The sequence below is a fragment of the Mustela nigripes genome, chromosome 7, assembly GCF_022355385.1.
Source record: "Mustela nigripes isolate SB6536 chromosome 7, MUSNIG.SB6536, whole genome shotgun sequence".
NCBI lineage: Eukaryota > Metazoa > Chordata > Mammalia > Carnivora > Mustelidae > Mustela > Mustela nigripes.
This window is the reverse complement of record NC_081563.1, coordinates 75,299,675-75,322,356: the sequence shown is the minus strand read 5'-3', so window position 1 is coordinate 75,322,356 and position 22,682 is coordinate 75,299,675. Positions and strand designations below refer to the sequence as shown.

The 22,682-nt window shown below is 36.3% G+C and overlaps 1 protein-coding gene across 2 annotated transcripts in view; it reads right to left on the bottom strand.

Moving 5' to 3' along the window:
* TMEM131 (transmembrane protein 131) overlaps nucleotides 1-22,682 on the bottom strand; it is a 209,122-nt gene that overhangs the window by 31,716 nt on the left and 154,724 nt on the right. For both annotated transcript variants that reach the window (XM_059406161.1, XM_059406162.1), the window contains 16 exons: nucleotides 21,357-21,467; nucleotides 21,130-21,264; nucleotides 18,023-18,127; nucleotides 16,582-16,668; nucleotides 12,801-12,953; nucleotides 12,625-12,700; nucleotides 12,323-12,440; nucleotides 10,124-10,262; nucleotides 9,900-10,009; nucleotides 9,350-9,416; nucleotides 4,946-5,097; nucleotides 4,207-4,349; nucleotides 3,572-3,758; nucleotides 2,270-2,455; nucleotides 1,305-1,463; nucleotides 308-891 (listed from right to left, as the gene is read on the bottom strand). In XM_059406161.1, the coding sequence (XP_059262144.1) occupies nucleotides 308-891; nucleotides 1,305-1,463; nucleotides 2,270-2,455; nucleotides 3,572-3,758; nucleotides 4,207-4,349; nucleotides 4,946-5,097; nucleotides 9,350-9,416; nucleotides 9,900-10,009; nucleotides 10,124-10,262; nucleotides 12,323-12,440; nucleotides 12,625-12,700; nucleotides 12,801-12,953; nucleotides 16,582-16,668; nucleotides 18,023-18,127; nucleotides 21,130-21,264; nucleotides 21,357-21,467 (2,512 nt within the window). The remainder of the gene's footprint in view (nucleotides 1-307; nucleotides 892-1,304; nucleotides 1,464-2,269; nucleotides 2,456-3,571; nucleotides 3,759-4,206; nucleotides 4,350-4,945; nucleotides 5,098-9,349; nucleotides 9,417-9,899; nucleotides 10,010-10,123; nucleotides 10,263-12,322; nucleotides 12,441-12,624; nucleotides 12,701-12,800; nucleotides 12,954-16,581; nucleotides 16,669-18,022; nucleotides 18,128-21,129; nucleotides 21,265-21,356; nucleotides 21,468-22,682) is intronic.

Genomic DNA, 22,682 nt, shown 5'->3' with positions numbered 1-22,682 from the left:
AAAAAAAGCACAACCTGTCACAGCACAACAATTACAGACAGCTGAACATGGAAACAGATGTTCAGGAAATTTCTAAATTTGGTAAATAACCTAAGAAATTCAAATATTTTTTATGATAAGTGGATACTTCTCTATCTGCATCAGATATGGAAACGTTGGAAGTCCAAACTGGAGGTAAATTAGAGCCAGAAGAACACTTACTACATCAGCTGTTTATATCACAACTACAATCACAATAGCCCCTTAATCACACACCCACTTTCCCCTCATATGTCATGCTTTTCTGCCAGTGAGAACCAACGATTACCTTTGCTTTTGGACAATGGTGATGGCGGCTGCTCTGTAAACACTTCTAGGGGTGGGGAATCGTGGTGGTCGAAGTCTTTGTCCATGGCTTCTATGAGACTGGTGATGTCTGAGTCCTCTGAGCTGTGCCTTGTACTGCCAGCACGTTCTGGGTGGGCAGGGTGTGAGACGGGGGCAGGGGACAGCCTGTCCAGCTGCGGCTCCTGGTGCTGAGGCACTGGTGGTGGTGGTGGAGGTGGAGAGTGCTGCTCCAGCGGGCTGTGGACATGGTGCTGACTACTGTGCTGGCTCTGTTTGGCTCCTTTGGACTTTCTGCCTGCTGTGTGACCTTGGGCCACTGCACTAGAATCTAAGACAAGGGCGCTTGCTTTGCTAGCAGCTTGTGCAGAAGTCCTGCTAGAGGTACTTGAGCTGTTTTTTGCTCTGACGTTTTCCACGTCAGCTGAGTTTCTATTGCTGTGACTGCTGTGTGGGTGCACTGGTGGGCCACACTGCTTGTGACTCCCTCCACTGGTCCGGGATGACGAGCCGCCTGCTCCACAGAATCCCCTACTGTGACCGGGGTCACAGCTGAGTGTGTTCAAGCTGAAAAAAGGACCAACTGCAGATCAGTAAATAGCAACTTACAAAACCTAAGATTAAAAAAATGTTACCTCCTCAGGACAGCCACAAGAGAAATATAAATTAAGGGAAAAAAAATCCAGCAAGAAATAGGGATGCTTTCCACAATTTTATAGGATCTGTTCTCTCTGAAAATTTAGCAATCAAGTCAGTGATCTAAGAATATTTTAATCCTCACTAACATAATAATAAAAACATGGGGTTTGCTGTGAGTTCTTAGTAGAGAAGAGAGCTATACACAAGAGATTATGAAGTTATTAAGAATTAAGATTTCTTCCCCCCTGAGCAAAGACAAAAAGAAAAACTTATTTTTTCTTTTAATTATATCAGCCACATCTATGTGTAGTAGCGAATTTATTTCCAGCATGTGAACATACTTTCCTTCAGATGAAATACCAACGATTCTCCTGAGATCAAATGGTCTGCCCACATCAAAGGGTGGGTTCGAGGCCTCAAAGGACAGTCGCCTTCGAAATGGCTCCCAAATTCCTTGAGCTTCTAAATAGGCTGTTCCAATTACCAAGAGAAACAGTGCACTGTAGGGGCAAAGAACGTGGAGAGTTGGGATTCACTTGTTAGTCTAAGGGTAACAAAATTTTATATTAAAGGCAGAGTATCTTGGTACAGTACAACTGGATGTAAAAAGCAGAGATGCCTGAAACAATTTTTACTGGACTAGACAAAAACGAAGTGTCACGAATAAAAGTCTGCAGGCTCCTTTTTATAGAATGCCAGCTTACATGGAGGCTTATAGAGAAGAAATAATTATTTGTATCAGAACAGATACTTGGAGGTTACTTTTCCTTTTACAAAGAAGCTTTTGCCTTGCGGTTTTAACCTTCTAGGCCAATTCTTTTCCCTTAAAGGATGTGTGGGGTAACTATGTAAATTTAGAGGCAAGTGTATCAGATTCTCTAAACCCATAAATATACTGAAAAAAAGATAAGGTTGCTGAGGATTTAAAAAATATTTCTCATGTTTTGTGTTGCTTAGGTCTGCTTAAAAAAATACTATATAATGTTGAATAAATTGCCTATGCCCAAATCAAGTAACTTTACCTGGCAAATTATGAGTGTTTTTTTTTCCTTTAAGAAATTAACATGTACTTAATTTCTATAAGAAATTTTAAAGGTAGAAGACTTTTGCTTATTGTATATGCTACTCAATCGGGGTTCAGTTCTGACTGTTCCCACTAGTAGATGTGGTTTGATCAAGGCAAAAAGGTCTGTTCTGTTTGCTGACATAGTCCTAGCACTCAGAACAGTGACTGGTACACAGTGGGCATGCCAGCAATAGTGTCAAGTGATGCCTGAATACCAACCTCAAAAGAAGACACAAGTACCTCATTATTCCTGAGATGATGATGTACAGAGCCAGCTCCCAGTTGGGTCTGGGCAGGGCTTCTGCACAGGTTGCTAACATATGGTATGGAAGGGATGCATTCAATACAAATACAAATTCAGAGCCACTGGTTGTTATAAACTTCAGTTCACGGATAACTCTAGAAGCTGTGAAATCAGGAGTAAACCTAAAACAGAATAGCAGCAGTTAGACTAGTTTTAAAAATACACCACAGCAGGTTACATCTAATACCAGTCCCACACACCTTTGGATCCTAATGGGGAATTTTAGAGTTTGGTATGTCTATTCAACTTTTAAGACTTCATTTTAAGGTTTCATTTTAATACCGAGAAAGCATTATTCTAAGAGGTTAATAACAAAAACTGCATGAAAAAAATAATGAGCTTAATTATTAATTCAGGAAGTGCTCTCTGAGCTTCTCTCCTTTCCTCTTTTCTCCTTTATCTGAATCCACTCTTTTTTCTCAGGATATATTCCTAACATATCCTGAGAGATAAAGCTGAATATATACACACAGAACCTGAGAGATAAAATTAAAAAAAAAAACACACAGAACAAAAAAACCATCTTAGTCCTGGTGATCTTCTCTTCATCTCTTGCAGTACTGATTTCTGCCCTAATTATTTTACTTTTATCTTTTGCTAACTGTATGCTCTCCAACCAGATGGTCGGCACCATGAGGAGAGGCGTCGTCTTCTCCACTGTGTCGTTAGGTACCAAGCACTATGCCGTACATGAGTACTATCATTCCGTACTGAGTGACTACCCATTGAAGATCATGAAAGTATCACTCAGTTAAGGGGACAGAGGTTACATTTTATTACACAAACTCTATAATCTAACAAGTTACCAATTAACTGTCAAATAGGCTGCAGCTATTCCCAATACAGGCATTAACAATGTCTTCTGACCAGAACATTACGCACTCCTCCATTGTACAACATGGAAAAACTGCATGTGTGCGATGCAGGGACCTCTCTGTTACTGAGACTGAATTTAGAATCAATTTCCTACTAAAACCTTATGCTTTAACACAGCCCTGGAAATAATTGTGAAACCAGTTTCTAAGATTATCTGATCCACTTTGGATATATAGGAAGTTTCACAAACAATGATACAAAGAAATAACTAAAGATGAAGGGGAAACAAATCAAATGAGTACATTTGTGGATAAAGACTTTTTTTGTGAGTATGAAAACGTATCTTTGCAATAGTACAGTCTGTACTATTTGAGGGTGATGGGAAGCCAGTAATTCGTTACATCTCCCAAGATAATACTTACAATATGATTATGTCTTTAGAGGCGTTGGCACTTAGTGCAAACTCTTGACAATTAACAACTTTAAAGCCGTATCCCTCACACGAGTACCCACTGACTTCAATGGTTTCTATGTGAATAGGAAGTTGCCCCGTATTCTCTACTTTAAATGTTCTTTTCAATGTGAAATTTGGTTCTCTTAGTTTCAAACCTAAAGGAAGGAATGTCAAGAGTATAAAATCTTGTTAGCAGGTGCTGCAGGTCCAAATGATCACATTCACCATAAATGTATGCCAAACATTATGTATGCCAATGTATGCCAAACTCCTGATGCTGAAGAGATTAGCTGGTACCCAGACTTCATCAGGAAGTACTATTCCACTTTATTGTACCATTTGAGATAGCAAAAGTTTAATTATGCTTTATTTTTCATACTCAGGGTAAATCATCTAAGACATGCAATGGAAATTGAACTTTTAAATATTTGAAGATTCAAATCAACCCTGAAAACAAGTCAGGGTATTTCATTAAAAATCTTAAGTATTCATCACTAATATACACACATGAACGTAGAGAAATACTGTTTGTTTTGGGGAAATTATTTATTTTTGGAAACGAACACTGAAAGTTGTGCCACTGAAACTGTTAGGAATACTTACTATCTGTACAATCTTTCAACAATGCTTCTGTGATTTTAAAGCGTAAGGAACTCCCTGGACCTGGAAGTTTGCCTGCCACCCTCAAGTTCTCAGTTGTTCCTTGTCCTTGGACCATCACAGCATCCACCACTGTCAGATTATTTCTGTGCAAGAAATACAGAATTTTCTCCCATTAAAATTTGCATTAATAAATTATAAATTTATATAAATTATAGATAATTGATCTATAACTCTTATTTTTTTAATAAACCATGTAAAAATGAATATACTAAACTTTAGAATGAAATATTTACACTTCAAGAATTTAAAAATCTTTACACAGAGAGAAGCAAGAGTTTTTCATTTTTAAGAGTCACACATGGTATAGTAAGAACACTATTCAGGTTTTCAAGTTCTAAATATAATCACAGAGATACATTTCATCAAGTGTGATATGTTGTGTGCATGTTTTGGACAAAGTGAATACCCTATTTATTTTTAATTTATTTTTAAAAATACCTGAGAGAGAGAGAGACCATGGGGGTGAGGGTCAGTGGGAGAAACAGACTCTCTGCTGAGCATGGAGCCTGATGTGGGACTCGATCCTGGGACTCCAGGATCATGACCTGAGTCGAAGGCAGTTGCTTAACCAGCTGAGCCACCCAGGCACCCGTGAATACCCTATTTAATAAATTAGACGCAAGTAAGGACTTCTGAGTAAGTACTAAAAATCAACGCACACTTAAATCAGAGAACATACCTGATTATGATTAGTGAAGAAACAGTTCTATTGTGAATTGGAGTAAACTTTACTTTCACAGATTTCTTTTCTCCAGGTTTTAAAATTAGGTTTAAAATTGAATGTCGAGAGAGGCCTTCTGTAAATCCTGTTGAACTCTGCAGTGGATGAGCCTTAAATCATTGGGTAAAACAAGAGAAGTCACTACTATATTCTCTGGAAAGAAGTTTTTTTCTTTACCCCATCCACAGCCCAGTACTACTTTCTTGAACTGATTAAACATGTGAACAATTTTACCCCTCATGATTCAGATACTGTTTAGCCTGCAGAGAGAAGTAGCAACCAGTGATGGCCCTTCTCATTGTGCTTTAAGTCACCAAAAGGACTTTGAACCCCTGTCACAAAGTCCCTATATTTGTACTAGGCATTTGTTTTTGTATACATATCTTTTTAAGACTAAAAAATTCTGAAATGTAATACACATATATGAAAAGGGCATAAACCTAAGAAGCAAAGCTCAAAATTTTAGCACAAAGCTAAGAGCTGTGCAACCAGCACCCTAAAGTCCTATGTTGCCATTCCTACTTTCATCTAATCTTCCTGTTCCTTCTCCTTCTGATGGGTATCAGCTGAAGAGTCTTCAGGGTATATCAGATTTTTTTTTATTTGTAAAAATATTTCCAACTCATATCCATCTATCTTTGAATATTATTTTGAAAGCTCAGCACATAATTACTGTTTAACATTTGACTGACTGAAAGTTAAATAATAGCTTAGTTTAATAATCAAAAGATGGCTTATTGATAGCCAGTTACAGATAAGATTTAAAATATACTTTTTATTAAAAATATGATAGTTCATACTTAAGGATACGCTGTTCTAATTTTTAAGCAACATTAAGTTTAAGCTTTTTTGGTGGGGCGGGGGAAGGGTTGGAAACTCCTGGCTACAAATGTCCACGGTTCTTCAAGGCTCTGCTAATATGTGGAAGGGGAGTGAGGTTTGCATGACTTTCTCCTCCACTTGGCATAGTTAGGTTTAAAACCTATATATCTATCTTCTTGTGTTGGCATGATTCTACAAACATAACTTACAGTCAATAGACTTAATGAAGCTGCCTACTGAAGCATAACATTGTCTACCCTTTGAGAGACAAACTGAATTAGTTGCTTTTCTCATGGAAGACCATTTATAGTTGAAAGAATGACTGACAGTCTGTGGTTGTTCAGACTTGGGTATTTGGTAGAGATTTTCGCAAAAATGAAGTCCATCTGTCCAGTTAAGGAAAAACAACTGAAGTATTTGTTGCCCATGATAAAATTTGAGTGAGAAAAATCAGAATTTTGGAAAACGTGCATCTACCCCTGTGTACTTCACAGTTTTCCGATAGTTAAGGAATTCCTTGATGAGATTGGTAATTATATAAATGAATATGATTTTTTTTGGATTTTGTAGAGTGAATCATGTCAACATTTGGAAGCTCTGCCTCTCAGTGAATCAGTATTTTCTGAATAACTGATGCATGCTGTTAGAATTAATTAAAAAGGCAGTTAAGATACTCTTTTTTTTTAAACTATGTATCTGTGCCAGGTCATGTCAGATATCTGTCATATACTTCAATCAAAACAATACAGCATGAGAGACTAAATGCAGAAGCAGTGGGGCTCTATCTGTGTATTAGGTCTGAGAGCCATTAAAAGAGATCTGTAAAAATGTAAAACAATCTGCTCTTCTTGCAAAAAGTCTTTTTGGGAAAATACAGCTATTTTTAATTTTTATGTTACCTGTGTTAAATGGAATGAGTTTATTCTTATTTTAAATGAATTAAATATTTTAAAGATCTTTCACAGTTTTTTCCCAGTTTTGAGATATAACTGACATACATTACTGTATAAGTTTAAGACACAGGGGTCTCATTTACATATACTGTAAAATGATTATTGCAATGGGCTCAGCCAGCATCCACCTTCTTATACAGACATAGTAAAAAGAAAAAAATGAAAAAAAGAATAAAAGGAAAAGAGCTTTCTCCCTGTGATGAAAACTCTTCGGATCACTCTCTTAACAACTATCTACTATATACAGCAGTGTTGGCTCTAGTCAACATGTTGTAATCACACATCACATCCCTAGTACTTCCTCGTCCTGTACTTGGAAGTTTATACCTTTTAACCACTTCTCTCCCAATTCCCTCTCCCCTCATCCCTCTACCTCTGGTAACCACAAGTCTGATCTCTTTTTCTAGGAGTCTGATTTTTTTCCCTTTTTTTAAGATTCCACATGTAAGTGAGATACAGTACCGCCTTGCTCTGACTTATTTTACTTGGCATAATACCTTCAAAGTCCATACATGTTGCCACAAAATGGTAGGATTTCCCTGTTTGGTTTTTTTTTTTGGCTGAATAATATTCCATGTATAAATTTATATACCATAAGTTCATTATCTATTCACTCACCAATGGACACTTAAGATTGTTGCCTTGGCTATTACAGATAATGCTGCAGTGAGCATGGGGGTGCGGATATCTTTCTGAGTTAGTGTTTTTGTTTCCTTTGCACATATTCCCAGAAGTGGAATTGCTGGCTCATTTGGTAGCTCTATTTTAAATTTTTTGAGGATCCTCTATGCTGTTTTCCATAGTGGTTGTACCAATTTACATTCCTACTCTTCTTTCCACATCCACACCAGCATTTGTTATATCCAGTCTTTTTGATAATAGCTATTTTAACAGGTGTGAGATGATATCTTATAGTGGTTTTAACTTGCATTTCCCTAATGACTGTGATGTTGAGCACGTTTTCATATACTTTTTGGCCTTTTGCAGAAAAGATCTCTCAGTTTTAATTTTTAATATGGTAAATACTGAGAGATGTGACCCACATGAACAAAAAAACCTCTTGGGAGTCATGAATAATTTAATACTGTAAAGGAGGCCAAATACTTTGAAAACCATGGGTTTTATAACCACTAGAGAGGACGGTGATAGAATTCATCCTAACCTTACTCTAAGATCTAGTATTTCATATTTAGAATAAATTTGTGAGATCTAGAATATTCTTACACATCTTCCTACCTTTCACAGTGCCTACATTTCAGTGTTTTATACCCTGTAAGTAACACTAAAGAACTTGTGTTTGATAAGAAAAAAAGGTAAATATTAGCTCATTTACTTCTTATGTATATTTCGTCCCTTATAAAAGCAGGGCAAAAGAAATCTCTGATTATTGAGCTTTCTAATTATTTGGAATCTAGATAACCTTGAGCTTATTAGGTTGTCATTTTATGCATTTTATGCATGGAAAAAACTGACCACAAAAAGATTCCAAGAGAAAGGTACGAGACTAGAATATATGTCTACATTCCAGCCTGGTGTTCTATTATTTGGCAGAAAAAAGATACATTGAAATTTACTTTCTTACACAAAATTGACTTTAAGACAGTATAAAAAAAACTACTATTCTACAAAGATTTAGCTTACACATGCCTTATAGACTAAAACATGAAACTATGGGAAAGAACACAAGTATTTCAAGAACTATAGGATATCTGGTTTGACAGGCTCATTAGGGACACTGACTACGTGGCATGACAGTATGGGGGAGGGCTCTGGGATCTGAGAGAACCAGACTTTAATTTCGCCCTGCCAGTTATTTCATACCTGCTAGGTATGAACTTGGGGCAAGTTCCTTCCTTTTCCTGAGCTTTATTTTTCCCCAGCAACAGAACAAGGAAATCTTTACCTTTGGGGGTAGTTAGTAATTGCTCAGCCTGGCTGCCTGTAATTCACAAATGTGAATGTACCTGCTATAATGCTGACACAGACGAGATGCTCATGCAATTCTGGGAAGCATTCTTCAAGATGGGTCCCCAATCCTGAAAACCTTCCTACTGCTTTTCTTTCCTGGCCTAGTTAGCCACAGATTGACTTATCTAGTCAACATTCAGCATAGTCTTCCTACGCACCAAGGAACCATTTGAAGGACTTCCCATGAGTTTGTTTAATCCGTTCAACAACTATGAGTCTGGCATTAATGGAGCTTACAATTTTATTTGGAAGTATCCAAAATAAAAATTTAAATGACCAAGCTCAATATTTTGAAGCTTAATAAAAATAAATTATGTTAGTATATACCTCATTTAGATACTCTCAGGGTTTCTGGTAGCCAATATTGTAAACCTTCATGGACTCAAGGAGTAATGCCTGCAAACTGGAATCTTCTACCCAGTGTGCCTCATGTTGATCTAAATCCCATCTATTCCTCCTGGGGTTTTTTTTTTTTGCCTCTAATTATTGGACTGCTCTGACTTCTTCAGTAACTTCCCCTTCAGCCAAATTTAAGGATAGTCAGTAGGTTTCCTCCATGTTTGCACTTATCATATCATAGAGTTATTTCTCAGGAATAGTATGAAGTTTGCATACTTACACTGTTTCTGAAGACTTGGAACTCTAGCGTTCTTAAATCTACCTTTGCCACCTTACTCAAGTTAAACCTAAAATAAAAAAGTATATGTATTTCTTCATAAACAGCATCATAATTAATGGGTAATTAGAGTAATTATCAAGTCTGTACTTTATTTGCAAATTACCTTTTGGCAGACTCTGAGGTCAGTATTACCAGATTAATAGCCTTCCAAAAATTAAAGGCCACAATTTATAGTTAATCTTTTGTTCAGTTTTTAAAACTAAGATATTTAAAAGGTTCCACTTGCTTTCTCTTTATGATCTTTCACTTTTTAATATTTTTTTAGAAAGGAGTTCAACATTACTTTTTCTTGTCTTAAACTGAAAACTCTTCTAGATATTTAACATATTATGAATAGCTCTTTCCAGAACCCCCTCTCAATTTTAATTACGGATTTAGAATTTCTCTAAGTCAAATCTCTAACTGTATAAGCTGCGATAGAGTTCTAAATGTGTAAAATAATAATTCAATGCTAATATAGAACATTTTGATTAATTAAAGCAGAGCTTACCTTGATATTAACTTATCTACAAAGACTGAAGGATTGGAATATAAAGCCAAAGGAATAAATTGAATATAGACAGGAACATCTGCAGGATTTTCCAAAGTAATCTCTTCTTCCTTAAACAAAGTAACAAAACAGTAAATGAAATGTTTCCATAGTTAAAAGTAAGAGTAGATACTTAACAATCCTGTTACGAATTTCCAAAAACCAATGTCACTCTGAATACTTACGGAGGAGCAGTTTGTATTAGTAAGTGGAAATTTCAAGTGCCGGGGTGAGCTAATTATAGAAGGCCAGGAGAGCTCAGCAGTGATTTTTGATAATATATTTTTTTGAAGGTCTGTATTTACTTCAAATAAAGCACTCAGTCTAGAAAAAAAAAATTGTTAGTTACTATATCAAAATGAAGTATCTGAGTTTTCTGAATATAAGAAATCTAATTAGGCTTGTATACTTCAGAAATTTTATTCTGGCCCTGAATAAATATAGTTTTATTTGTTCTGACATTTTACTATGTTTTTAATAGACATCTGTAAAGATGTCTGTTTTGGCACAAAGAGTTGCCAAAGTCTCTATCACTGATCACCTGTGTTGTTTTTGTACTGAATAGTGAAGGACAAGGTAGGCATATACGTATAACATATGGTGTTAAGAGATCCTAAAGGAACTTGCAGCCTAGTGGAAAGATCTAGACACCAACAGCAGAGTGCTGATGCATATTCATCAGTAGAACTTATGAGAAGGCAGTGCATTGCTTGGCATACATCTTTTTACCCCCCGAGATTAAAAAGAAAAAAATGAAGGAAAATCTTAATATGCAACGAGGATGTCAGCTGAAGTGGTAATACATATGAGGGTTTTGCGCAGATATATGTAGAGTTATCAAAAATATTCAGGACCTCATTTGAATATTTCTCTACTTATGAGCATTCATAAGCCAGCTGTTTAGAACTCAAGAACATATTCCCTAAGGAAACACTATTACACACAGCACTAAGGTTCCTGGGCCCAAACACAAAAGCCCACTTTTATTTGTTTTTTTACATTAAGATTTTATTTATTTATTTGATAGAGAGAGAGAGAGAGAGAGAGAACACAAGCAGGGGAACTGGGAGAGGGAGAAGCAGGCTTCCCACTGAGCAGGGAGCCTAAATCAGGGCTCGATCCCAGGACCCTGGGACCAGGACCTGAGCCGAAGGTGGACGCCTAATGACTGAGCCACCCAGGCGCCCCCATTGAAGCCCATTTAAACCCACAATACTACTGAACTGTGACACTCTAATATTGGTAAGTTTCTACAAGACGAAGAACAGAAATTCTCTGTAACACAAAAGTCAGCAGCAGGGAGAATGCCACAGTCACTGTGCACCTGGGACATGATGGTATGGGACAGATGAGAAGCCTAGCTTCTTAGCTGTGGAGTGCTGGGCATACAAGGAGGAAGAGAGAGGTTTTGGTAGGGGAGAGGTGAAGAGGCTCTTTAGCACCGCTCCAAGTTTATCTATTCATAATGTTAACATTTGGAGACTGTCTATACACTGTAAGGTCAGTAACGGAAATGTAGGCGACCAAGAACTAGTGAATTCATTAGAGATTTCTCTCTATTTATTTTCACCATTTTAAAGTAGAAATTTAACTCTTTTGCCTTAAGAAAAGTTTTGATAGTAGATAGTTCAGATAAACGAAACCCTCAGATTCAATCACTAATGGTTTGAAAAACTTATAGTACTATAAATTAGATTATCTTGATACTGACAAATACATTCAAATTAGCCAAGTGAAGAAGAGCAGTTGTTATCAGTTACCATGTTATCAATATTCTAATCAAATTCTCTTCTGGAGTACAAGAAAGATCGTACTTCTACCTTGCTGAGGAAGTGTGTTTCTGCTTTTGAATCCAGGTGTGGTAGGGTTTGTCATTAGCACGTTTTCTGCTTGCCAATGACATATGGCTGAGCCTCAGTGAACTGGGCTCTAGGTGCGCCCTAACGGCTCAGCACCTGGAAAGGGAAGAGGCAGTTCTTTTCACAAGGAGCAAATGGACACTTGGTCTCCACTGCAGGATTGAACCTAGGAAACAGAGCCTTTAGCAGAGGGCAGTGGTAGCTCTTACGCAAATGGCTGTATCTCAGGTGAACAATGTATGCATCCTCTATAAAGACAACTTCAAATAGGTCTTTGATTTTAAGGAAGTATCTCGAGCACTGAAGGAAAGAGAAAAATGGTAGTGTGTGTATTTCTGAGCAACATGGAATTAAAATGGCAATTTAAGACTCCTTTTTAATAAGTTTCTGAAGATGAAGCATTATTTTCTTAGCTATAGAGAAGTAAAAGAACCTAATATAAGAGTAACATTTAGAAAGTAGTATCAACAGAGACATTTCAAACTTATAAAAACAGCTAAACATACTTAAAGCAAAACCACTCACCTATGACCTGAATTTTCCTTTATTCCCATCCATCCTTTGAAGAGGCTTTGATGCAAATCCCAGTCAGCATCCCATGTGTCCTCCTGCATGGCTACACCAGGCTGTACTTTGGGTTCAGCTACAACAAGGACACATACTTTATGACAAACTCAGCCCTACAATCTACAACCACTCGTCAACTTCCCTTCAAATGACTTCCATGGTACCACGGGATAGAGATGGACTTTGAAAGCGGCAGCCTTTCATCAAAGAATATTTTGGGTGGAGTGAAGGGGATGACAGAGAATAGCAAGATAACTTACATTTGGATAGAAAAGGCAAGCCAACATAGCAATGATCCCCACACTGCAGTCCAGGATCAAAATAAATGTTTGCGATCTACAAAGAGGCACAGGAGAACCGTGAATCCTAAATCCAGAGAAGGTCACTGTAACACAATACTAACAGAAGGGAATCCTCAAATAAAATGTTCTCAAACCTTTGACTTTTTTCCTGGCTCCAAGTCTTCCTTATTGCCCCGTAATCGTTTGTAGTAAAATCGCACATCTTCTGACAAAGATCGTATTTGTTGTATTTTTACCTTCTGTGAGAAGGAATTCATAATATTTAAGCTTTGATGAACTACTTTCCCCTGAAGAAAACAAACAAACAAACTCATTAGTATATGGTTGGATTTTCTTAAGAACACACAATTTAGAGGTGACAGACATATTTTTCAGGAACCAAACTCCAAAAGACACTTGGAATTTTTATCACTTGATAATCTCTAATTTTGTAATCAGAGCGCTCCCAAATATATCTATATTTATCTCCCTCTATGTGTGTGTGTGTGTGTATATATATATATAAAATTATTTTTTAATTTGTCATTTTCATGACCTGTTATACAAAAATCAGCTGGACAAATCTCTATAATCTTGTGAAAATGAAATAAAATAAGAAAAATGTCCATATCTGATGTTAAAATAATGAGGCTGCCAACAAAGGTAATAAACAGAGATAGCTTTGAATAAAGGAAATGGTCATTGTCAGTTTGTTAAGCAAGATTTGTTTATACCAAGGCCAGGCTGCCCTCCAAGTATCCAAATTCACGATGAAATAATTTAATTCTAAAATCAAAAGCCAAACAAGACAAAAAAAAAAATCAGATTTATTTTACTTAGAAGTATTTTCTTTTTAAAAGAAAAAATATCATTTGTGCTAAACACAAATTAGACATCTTATAAAAATACAGGTTATCAAATATCTTAACACAGCAGACAGATTAAATAACCAGATAACCAATGACTGCTCTTATCAGCTGCATGCTTCTCCCTATGATAGGGTATCAGATTTTAAGTAAAAAATTAAATAATTTAAATAATCTTCAATAAGAAATATATTATAATCTTTCCTTTCATTTGAGTTTAGAATTCGATCTTATAATATGATTCCTAGTCATTGGAAGAAGTCTCAAAAATGATCATACCCACTGGGCAAATATCTGGTATAAGAAGACACAGAAATTAAGAGAGCACACAGAAAAAAGGAATTGAATGAGGGAGGGTGAGGTTAAAAGTAATACTCATCATTTGCACCCCAGGCAGAGGGAAACACAGCAGAAAGCCCATCTTTGACAGCCCGACAGCCCGACAGCCTGAGCCTGGCTTCTAATCAGCTGTGTCTTCCTGGCATGCACTGGTAATAATCATTTTGCTCAAGTCCATGTTTTGTCTCTCAGGAGTGTGTGTGTGTTGGAGGGTGGGTCAAAAGAGGTAACAGGTATAAAAGTTCATTTTATGATGGTATTCAAATATTAAGTATTAAATTATGAGTACTTGAAATGCTAATTTGGATGTATTGTTTTCATTAATTGGTGCTAGTATACTCCATTGGATAAGGATTTTACAGAACCTGTGACTGTTATGGAATGAATGTGACCCCCCCCACCAACCCATTCATGCGTTGAAATTTTAACCCTCACCGTGACAGTATCAGAGGTGAGGCTTTTGGTAGGTGATTAGGTCATAAGGGTGAAGTCCTAATGAATGGGATTAATGACCTTAAAAGGAGAGACAAAAGAGCTTGCCCTCCCTCCCTGATCTGCTGGTTATGTAAGGATACAGTGAGAAGACAGCCATTTGTAAAATCAGGACCAATGCCCTCACCATATACTGCATCTGCCCAGTGCTTTCATCTTGGGCTTTCCAAGCATTCAGAACTGTGAAAAGTAAATGCTTGTTGTTTAAGATACCCAATCTGTGGTAATTTGTTATAACAGCCTGACTAGGACAGTAATATCAAGTTAATCTGTGATTCCAAGTAAGTATCTGGTAATGTAAGCCATCTGAGGATATTTAAAAGTTTAATTCTACTTTGTTCAAAATCAACACCTTGTTTTTATACAGACGCTTTCTCATTTACTCCATCCCTGGGCCTTATGCTGTGTCACTACTGAATTATTCTGTTCTAGGATTTGTGCTGTATTTAAGGAGATCATTGATTGAAAAGGCAAAGGAACAAGGTCTTTTTGGATAAATAATGAAGTCAAGTGCAAAGTGGAATGATAAGAAGACAAAGATTTAATTAAGAATCAAATAGGTTGGGGCGCCTGGGTGGCTCAGTGGGTTAAGCCGCTGCCTTCGGCTCAGGTCATGATCTCGGGGTCCTGGGATCGAGTCCCACATCGGGCTCTCTGCTCAGCAGGGAGCCTGCTTCCCTCTCTCTCTCTCTGCCTGCCTCTCCATCTACTTGTGATTTCTCTCTGTCAAATAAATAAATAAAATCTTTAAAAAAAAAAAAAAAAAAGAATCAAATAGGTTGAAACTATGAACTCAAAAGTTATCTTTTTAAGGTGCTAAATTCCAAATTTAGGTTTTATTATATATAGCATTAAGATTTTTACAACATGCTGTTTTCTCATAACCCACCATGTTTCCTTCCACACGGCAAGGGACACTTCTACATTTGCCCCCATGTCTCCTGAACTTACCACATCGCCTTCCTGCAAAAGGCTGTGGCTATCTCTTGGTTTTCCATTTCTTTTTTCTTTATTCTTTAGGTTCAAACTCTAAGTCATATTTTTGACTCTATCTACTCTACCTAGCTACTTCAATTAGTAGGGCCTTGTCAGGATATTCAAGCAGTTTGAATCTGAAATGTCTCTTGCCTAAGCTCACTTCTCCATTATTTTGCTCTTTCATCCACCCATTACCTACTTACTAACTGCCTGCTTTGGGGATATAGGATCCCTTATCCCTTTCCTAGAGGATCTTAGAGTCTCATGGAGAAGACCAACACATAGAGCAATACTTTAAAGCACTTGTGACACCTGCTGCAAGGAGTAATTTAAAATCATTCCAAGATGTAATACTTAGTAATTATCTAGCAGAGTCAAGAAATCATCAGGGATATGACGACATGGAATTGAATCTCGGAAAATGTGTAGTTCTTTGTCGGTAGGCCATGAGGAAGGGCATTCAAGACAGACTAACAGCCAAGGCTTAGAAATATGAAAGGGCTTTACTGCCTCTGCCAATGCCCTAAGCTCAAAGCCCCTCCTGACATTTTTCAAATGGACAATGAACAGAGTTCCTGGGTTGACCTCAGACACTCTACTGTCACTTCCGTATGCACCCTTTATTTACTTCTGCCAGAGAAACAATGTTTAAAGCTCAGCTCTAATGATGTCATGCCTTTGCTTAAAAACTTTAGATTTTTCATGGACTTAAATGCATTTTTTTCATGCTATCACTCCAACATGTCATTTCATCTCCTCTTCCAATTTCCCTCAATTCTTGTCAAACTAGGCAACTCACTACTACATAAAGCCATCTCAGACTTTACTGCCTCTGTGCCTTCAGGTTGATCCCAGGGATCTGAATGTAAGTTCTAACTACCCTTCCTATCTATCCTGCCAAAAGAAATTCTAAGCTAGCTCACATGGACAATTATGTGTGTAGTTCACTCACAGCACTTCATTTTTATAACTTTTAGGGCATTTTCTACATTCTGCTTTTACATTTATGAATCATGGGTCCATTTCCCAATCTAAATAGAAAACTTTTTGAGAAGGGACTATTTCTTATTCCTCTTTATACCTCCTATGGAACCTAGTTCAATGTTTTACCTTAAAATAAGTAACTAGTTCAATGTTTTACCTTAAAATAAGCAATTAATAAAGAATAACTCACTTTACTGTTGGATTCTAGGAACACAGAGGTAAAGGCAAAGAAAAAACATATATATATTTAAAAACCCCTATAAATTAAATCTCTTACTGGAAAGGAAGGTGGAAGAACCATATGTTTTGGGAAGCAAGTCAGCGAACCCACTGCAATTACAGCCTTCACAGGAATTGTTAGGATCTGTAAAGTGAAGAAGCAGACCATAAAGAAATGTGTTTAAGTATGAGATTGATCTTGATCATTATTGCATTATTCTTGAGGATATAAAAGAAGGTCATCTTGGGACTTATATTAGCAATAACCAACTCAAAAGCAATATTAAAATTACCCATGAAAACTGTTCAATTTGACCAATGTACTCCATAAAATGCTCTGAAATACATTTCCATGTAAATGTAAACTGAAAACATGGTAAATAAGATGAAACAATGGGGAAGAAATGAAGAATAGATTTTTCATAATACTGGTTATTTTGTGGATGATTACGTTAACAAGGAAAGTCAAACTCTACTCCTAAAACAATGTATGCAACACTTAGCATTTTCCAGAGTTATGTGATTCTAAATTTTTTGTATGCAGCAATTGACCTCAACTTAATTTAAAAAATGAGTTTAACAGTATAGATGCTGAATATCAACTTACACTCTGAAACTCATAAAAATACTTAAGATATTTTTTCCCAATTCTCACCTTTATCCATACTAATAAAAATTTATCTTAGCTATGAAATGTACTTATTTCTCTCAGAGTGATAAACAAGAATTTTTCACTTTTGGAGGTAATTAGTTGACACACTCCCAACAAATCTATTATAGTTATTACTATATATTATTTATATATATTATTATTAAATGACCAGTTCTGTTTATTCTGAGTTAGCTTTCTTTTATGTGGGGGTTGTATGGGTTGAAAACAAGAGACTAGCGGAAGCAACTTGTTGAATTTAGCAGTGTTCAGCTTCCTGAAGAACTTGTAAATATTAAATTAAAATACTTAAGTCTGGCAGAAATATATCCATTAAAAAATCTGACTGAATGCAACATGATAATAAACACCACAAAGAGTCTTTCAAAAGCTCAATGATTCTTACTCTGCCCTTGACTTAGAATGACTCATGTAAATACAGTATCATAAGAACTCAAATTAAGATATGATTTCTTGATTGTATCTTCCTTTTTGGGAATATTACACAGGAGTGTATTAATGATTGCAGAAGAATCAGTTATCTCATTTAGGAATTTCAGTCAGGATCTGTGCAATGCTATAACTATGTGTAAGCAGGTTTCCAAGAGAGCAATTAAAAATGTGCCAAAGCCATTTTTCTGAAGTTGTTTTTAGTTAAGAGGTTTGGATTATATCAGAAAAGTAGGAGCTAATGAACACCAAGATTTTGTAAACTAAAAGCTCAGTTTTTAAGGTACAAAACAGATAAACTGTAACTTTATTAGCAAACTTAGTCATTTCTATAAAAACAAACAAAAAAAGACTGAATTATCAGAAAAACCTCATTGACATGAATTCCCACAGTCTTTACCTCATAGTCTGTGGTGATCTGTATGGCTCCATCGTGAATCCCTTCCAGTTTTTTTGCAGTAAGTTTGACTCTGAATACTGCAAAGTAGCCTGAAGCTAATATTACCTGTGTGTGGTAGAAAGGATATCATTCATTAGCCTCGCTAGCTGCAGTTTCCTATTAAAATGGTAAAGAACACTATTTGTAATGGCCTGACCTCCAAATTCTAACATATACTGTATGACACTGAATTACCATACCATCTTGTACAAATATCTCAAAATAATGCCCATTCTTAGATCCCTATTTACTACACTTATTCCATGGGCCACTGAGACAACAGTTCCCTGAGGAACAGATTCCCGTCTGCCAAGGTGCAAAAGGGGTATGGTCCTCACACATCCTGCATGTACCTGCACCAACAGAGAGGGTGAGGGCTGGAGCAAAGGGAGTCAGATCGAAAAAAATCATCGCCAACCCTGATGTGATCAAGGGACTTGCCCCCTTCGTCTAGGGGGTTTTACGGGTTCAGGTCTTAAATTTAAGTTTTTCATCTGTATGAGTCAATTTTTGTGTGTGGTGTGTGACAGTGGTTGTCCCCTCTCCTCCTGTCAGCACTTTTCAATTGTGAAATTCCCAAAGAAAAATAATTCATTTTGTGAAGTTGCACCTTAATTATTAGTTATATTTTATCTAGAATTCATGGTTACCTTAAAATAGAAGATGGTAATACACCAAACATAGTCACTTTCTCCTTTTAAGAAGCATTTTCTGTGTTGGTTTTGTGCCATTCTAAGGCTTTCTACTCTACTGTGTAGACTGCACAAATCAGTACAAAGGTCTGAAGAACACTGAATTGTTGGCAATGTGTGTTTTGTAAGAAACAGGACGATAATTTAGTTCATAGCTTTGGGTTTTAGAAAAACAGTTGAAAGTTTAAAGTGTTATAAGCTTAAAGAAAAATCATTTTGTGGAGTTGCTATTTTGAAGTTGGCAACTCACTACAACTTCCTATTTTAAGAGTTCATAACAATGATCTCATCTTTCTGTCCCTTGTTTTTAAATTTACAGTTTTATATAAAAGCTAATTCTAAAACCCTAAATTATCAAACTGGCTTTATGTTTTTAAATGGACCTTTCAAGTTTAAATAGTATGTGTTAACATATGCTATTTATTGCTAGGAAATGATCCAGATTTCTAGAATTATTATATTTTTAATGTCTTCCCAGGAAACAGTAAAATGCAAACAGCTGGGAGTAGATATACATACACTTTTATTCTAACTTTACTGTTGAAGGAATACATTAATGGCTGGCTTAATTATTGCCCTTTTTCAGCATTCTACTTTTTCTTTTTTAAGATCTTATTTATTTATTTGATAGAGACACAACGAGAGAGGGAACACAAGCAGGGGGAGTGGGAGAGGGAGAAGCAGGCTTCCCGCTGAGCAGGGAGCCAGATGCGGGGCTTGATCCCAGGGCCCTGGGATCATGACCTGAGCTGAAGGCAGTCGCTTAATACTGAGCCACCCAGGTGCCCCTCAGCATTCTACTTTTATTAAAAATAAAACCTCAGCTGGAGTGACAAATATTACTTCCCTTGGACATATATATACTTGTTTTAAAAGGAGGCTTTATTTTTGAATCAAATTTAAAATGTTATAAATTATTAAAATATAAACAGACATAAATTACCTCTGTTCACAAATATCTGATTATGTAGCTTGAATGCTACATAGTTGCAATTAGAGTATTTAGTACTGTCTTCCACTTTCTCATAAATCATCTTCCAAAACTGCATCAAAAACTAATGATGTACTTTATGGTGACTAATAGGACACAATAAAAAAAAATCATCTTCCAAGTTTCTACACACAATTATATTTATAGTTTTTTTATTTGCTTCATACGCAATCATAGAATCATGATTTACTTTATGTATTTGACTGTTTCCAGGTACTTGAAATTATTAATAACACTATTACAAACATCTTCTTTTTCACAGATTTTAGCTTTTTAAAAAAATTTTAATACTTTTCATTTATTCTAATGTATCCAAGTTATTATCATTTCAACATGTAATCAATATTAAAACATTATCAGTAGTTTAATATTATTATTAACAGCTTACAATCCCAAACTAAGTCTTCGGATCTGGTGTGTATTTGACGTAAGACATCTTAACTGAGACTAGCCACATTTCAAAGGCTCTGTAGCCATATGTTAATTAGTTCCAACTGTCTGGGCAGCACAGTTTTATACCAGTGAGCTTTTAGCGCTTTAAATTACTTCCATGGGAAGAATTCCAGGAGTGGTACATAGTGCGAAAATGCCCTCCAAAATAGTTATTTTGGAGGGTCCTTCTGGCACAAACTATTTAAATAAATTTTTATAGCTGATGGCATCCCATGGAAGCATATTTGCCAACCATCTTTGTGCATAAGGACATTCTCTCTTTCTTTCAGAAGACTGTCACAAGGAGTTCTATCCTTAACTTACAGATGAGGTATGTTACGCTCCTTCTCACATAAGGTAACTCTCCTAGTTCTGTTGTGAATCGGTATAAACTCCAAGTTCCACTTTCAGTAGTGGTATGGCCTTTGACTGATATATCTGTTTTCTCTTGTTTCATGCTCTTTTATGACCAATTGTACCTATTTCTAAGACAGAGTTGAAGTACACGGGCAGATCTACAAAGGGATCAAACAAGGTTTGTCTCACTTATGGAAAACGGTCCAGAAATATTCTGTATAACTAAAAACACTTTCTACCAATGCACAGGGCTATCTCTTTGGCCAAGTAAATTCAATGAACACAGGATTAGTGTAGTACCAACTGGAATTTCTCTTGTAATGACACTTGTGTTACAATAAGATCACTTAAATTTTCTTTGTTAACGGAACTTTTTATGACAAGCTAGAACTTAACTCCTTTGGGTTTCAAGTGCCCTCATCATAAAAGAAGGGAGCTGAAGTAGATTATCTACAAGAACCTTTTAATATCAAATAACTGATGCTATTAAGAGTCTCATAAAAACATTAGTTCAAGTATGTGTCGTAGGAATAGTCTTTTATTTGGGGTTTAAACATATAACTAAGTTTAAGGAAATAATAAGAAAGTTTGCTTACTGATGACTGGTCTGATAAAGATGACTTTTCTAATTCCGGAAGGCTTGCAATTATCGTAGTTCTATTGCCTCTTTCAGTAGCTACCAGTTCTATTGATAAACCGTCTCCTATGATGTGCCAACTTTTTATAGCCAACTTAAAAAAAGAGAAAGATATGAAAAGGATTACTATAGCTCTAGCATAAAATCCCTAAATGTGACTTAGAATAAAAACAATTTTTTTTTTACCTCAATTGGATTGCTGTTTATAATTGCAAATAAAATATTACTTGCTTCTGTAGCACTCAATATGCCAAAATCTATGAAACGTTCCTCTATTTTCGGGGGTAATACAAAGTACTGGAAAGATATTAAAGAAAACAGATTAAACATTAAATCACACTTATATAAAAAAAAGCATGTTATCAAGAGAAAGTAGCTATATGGACATACTAAGGTTTCTATATTTTATGGCAAGATATACATAGATACAAATATATAAAATATAATTAAGAATTCTGTACAATGAAGTATTTTTAGTAATTAGAAATGAAGACATTCATAGTCTCTACAGAATAACTATTTCTCCTCTAAAGACCCATAAAAGAAGCAGGAAGAGAAGTCCCCTCAGCTCTGAAATTCTTGCTGATGTTGACTTTTTGGAGAACTACAACTCTATATGTTCTAATTTTCATTTTATCTTTCTTATCTTTCTTACCAGTTTTATTTCTTACCTAAAGTTCTTTCATTGATTATCCTAAGGATAGCTTAGTTTGGACCCCCACCCTGGCTTCTTTTCTGTATTAGAATGACTTTTATTATTATTATTATTTTTTAAAGATTTTATTTATTTATTTGACAGAGAGAGATCACAAGTAGATGGAGAGGCAGGTGGGGGGGGGGAAGCAGGCTCCCTGCTGAGCAGAGAGCCCGATGTGGGACTCGATCCCAGGACCCTGAGACCATGACCTGAGCCGAAGGCAGCAGCTTTAACCCACTGAGCCACCCAGGTGCCCTAGAATGACTTTTATTCTTTTCTGCTATTCCAACTGTGTGTCTTTACCACCTTACTCTCTTATTTGGTTCTTTTCTTCATGCTGTATTTCCTGATTTTTTTTTTTAAGATTTATTTATTTATTTGACAGAAATTACAAGTCAGCAGAGAGACAGGCAGAGAGAGAGAGGAAGAAGTAGGCTTCCCGCTGAGCAGAGAGCCCAATGCAGGGCTCGATCCCAGGACCCTGGGATCATGACCCGAGCGGAAGGCAGAGGCTTTAACCCACTGAGCCACCAGGCGCCCCTATAGTTCCTGATTTTGGTCACCACCTCCTTAAATAGTTTCCTTTTTGCCCTCCTTGTATTATTATTATTATTTTTTTTTGCTTATTATCTTCTTCCCCTTAGTTTGTTTTCAGTTTCCCCGTCACTATAACTATTTAAAAGCAAAGCCAAGAGAAGCACAATGTGGAAAAGATCTAAATGCCAGCTGTCACAAAAGGATAGATGGCTACTGGGAAGGATGAAAACAAGTCTCCTTGAAAGTACTAAGAGGAGAGATTAGAGCAACTTGTAGAG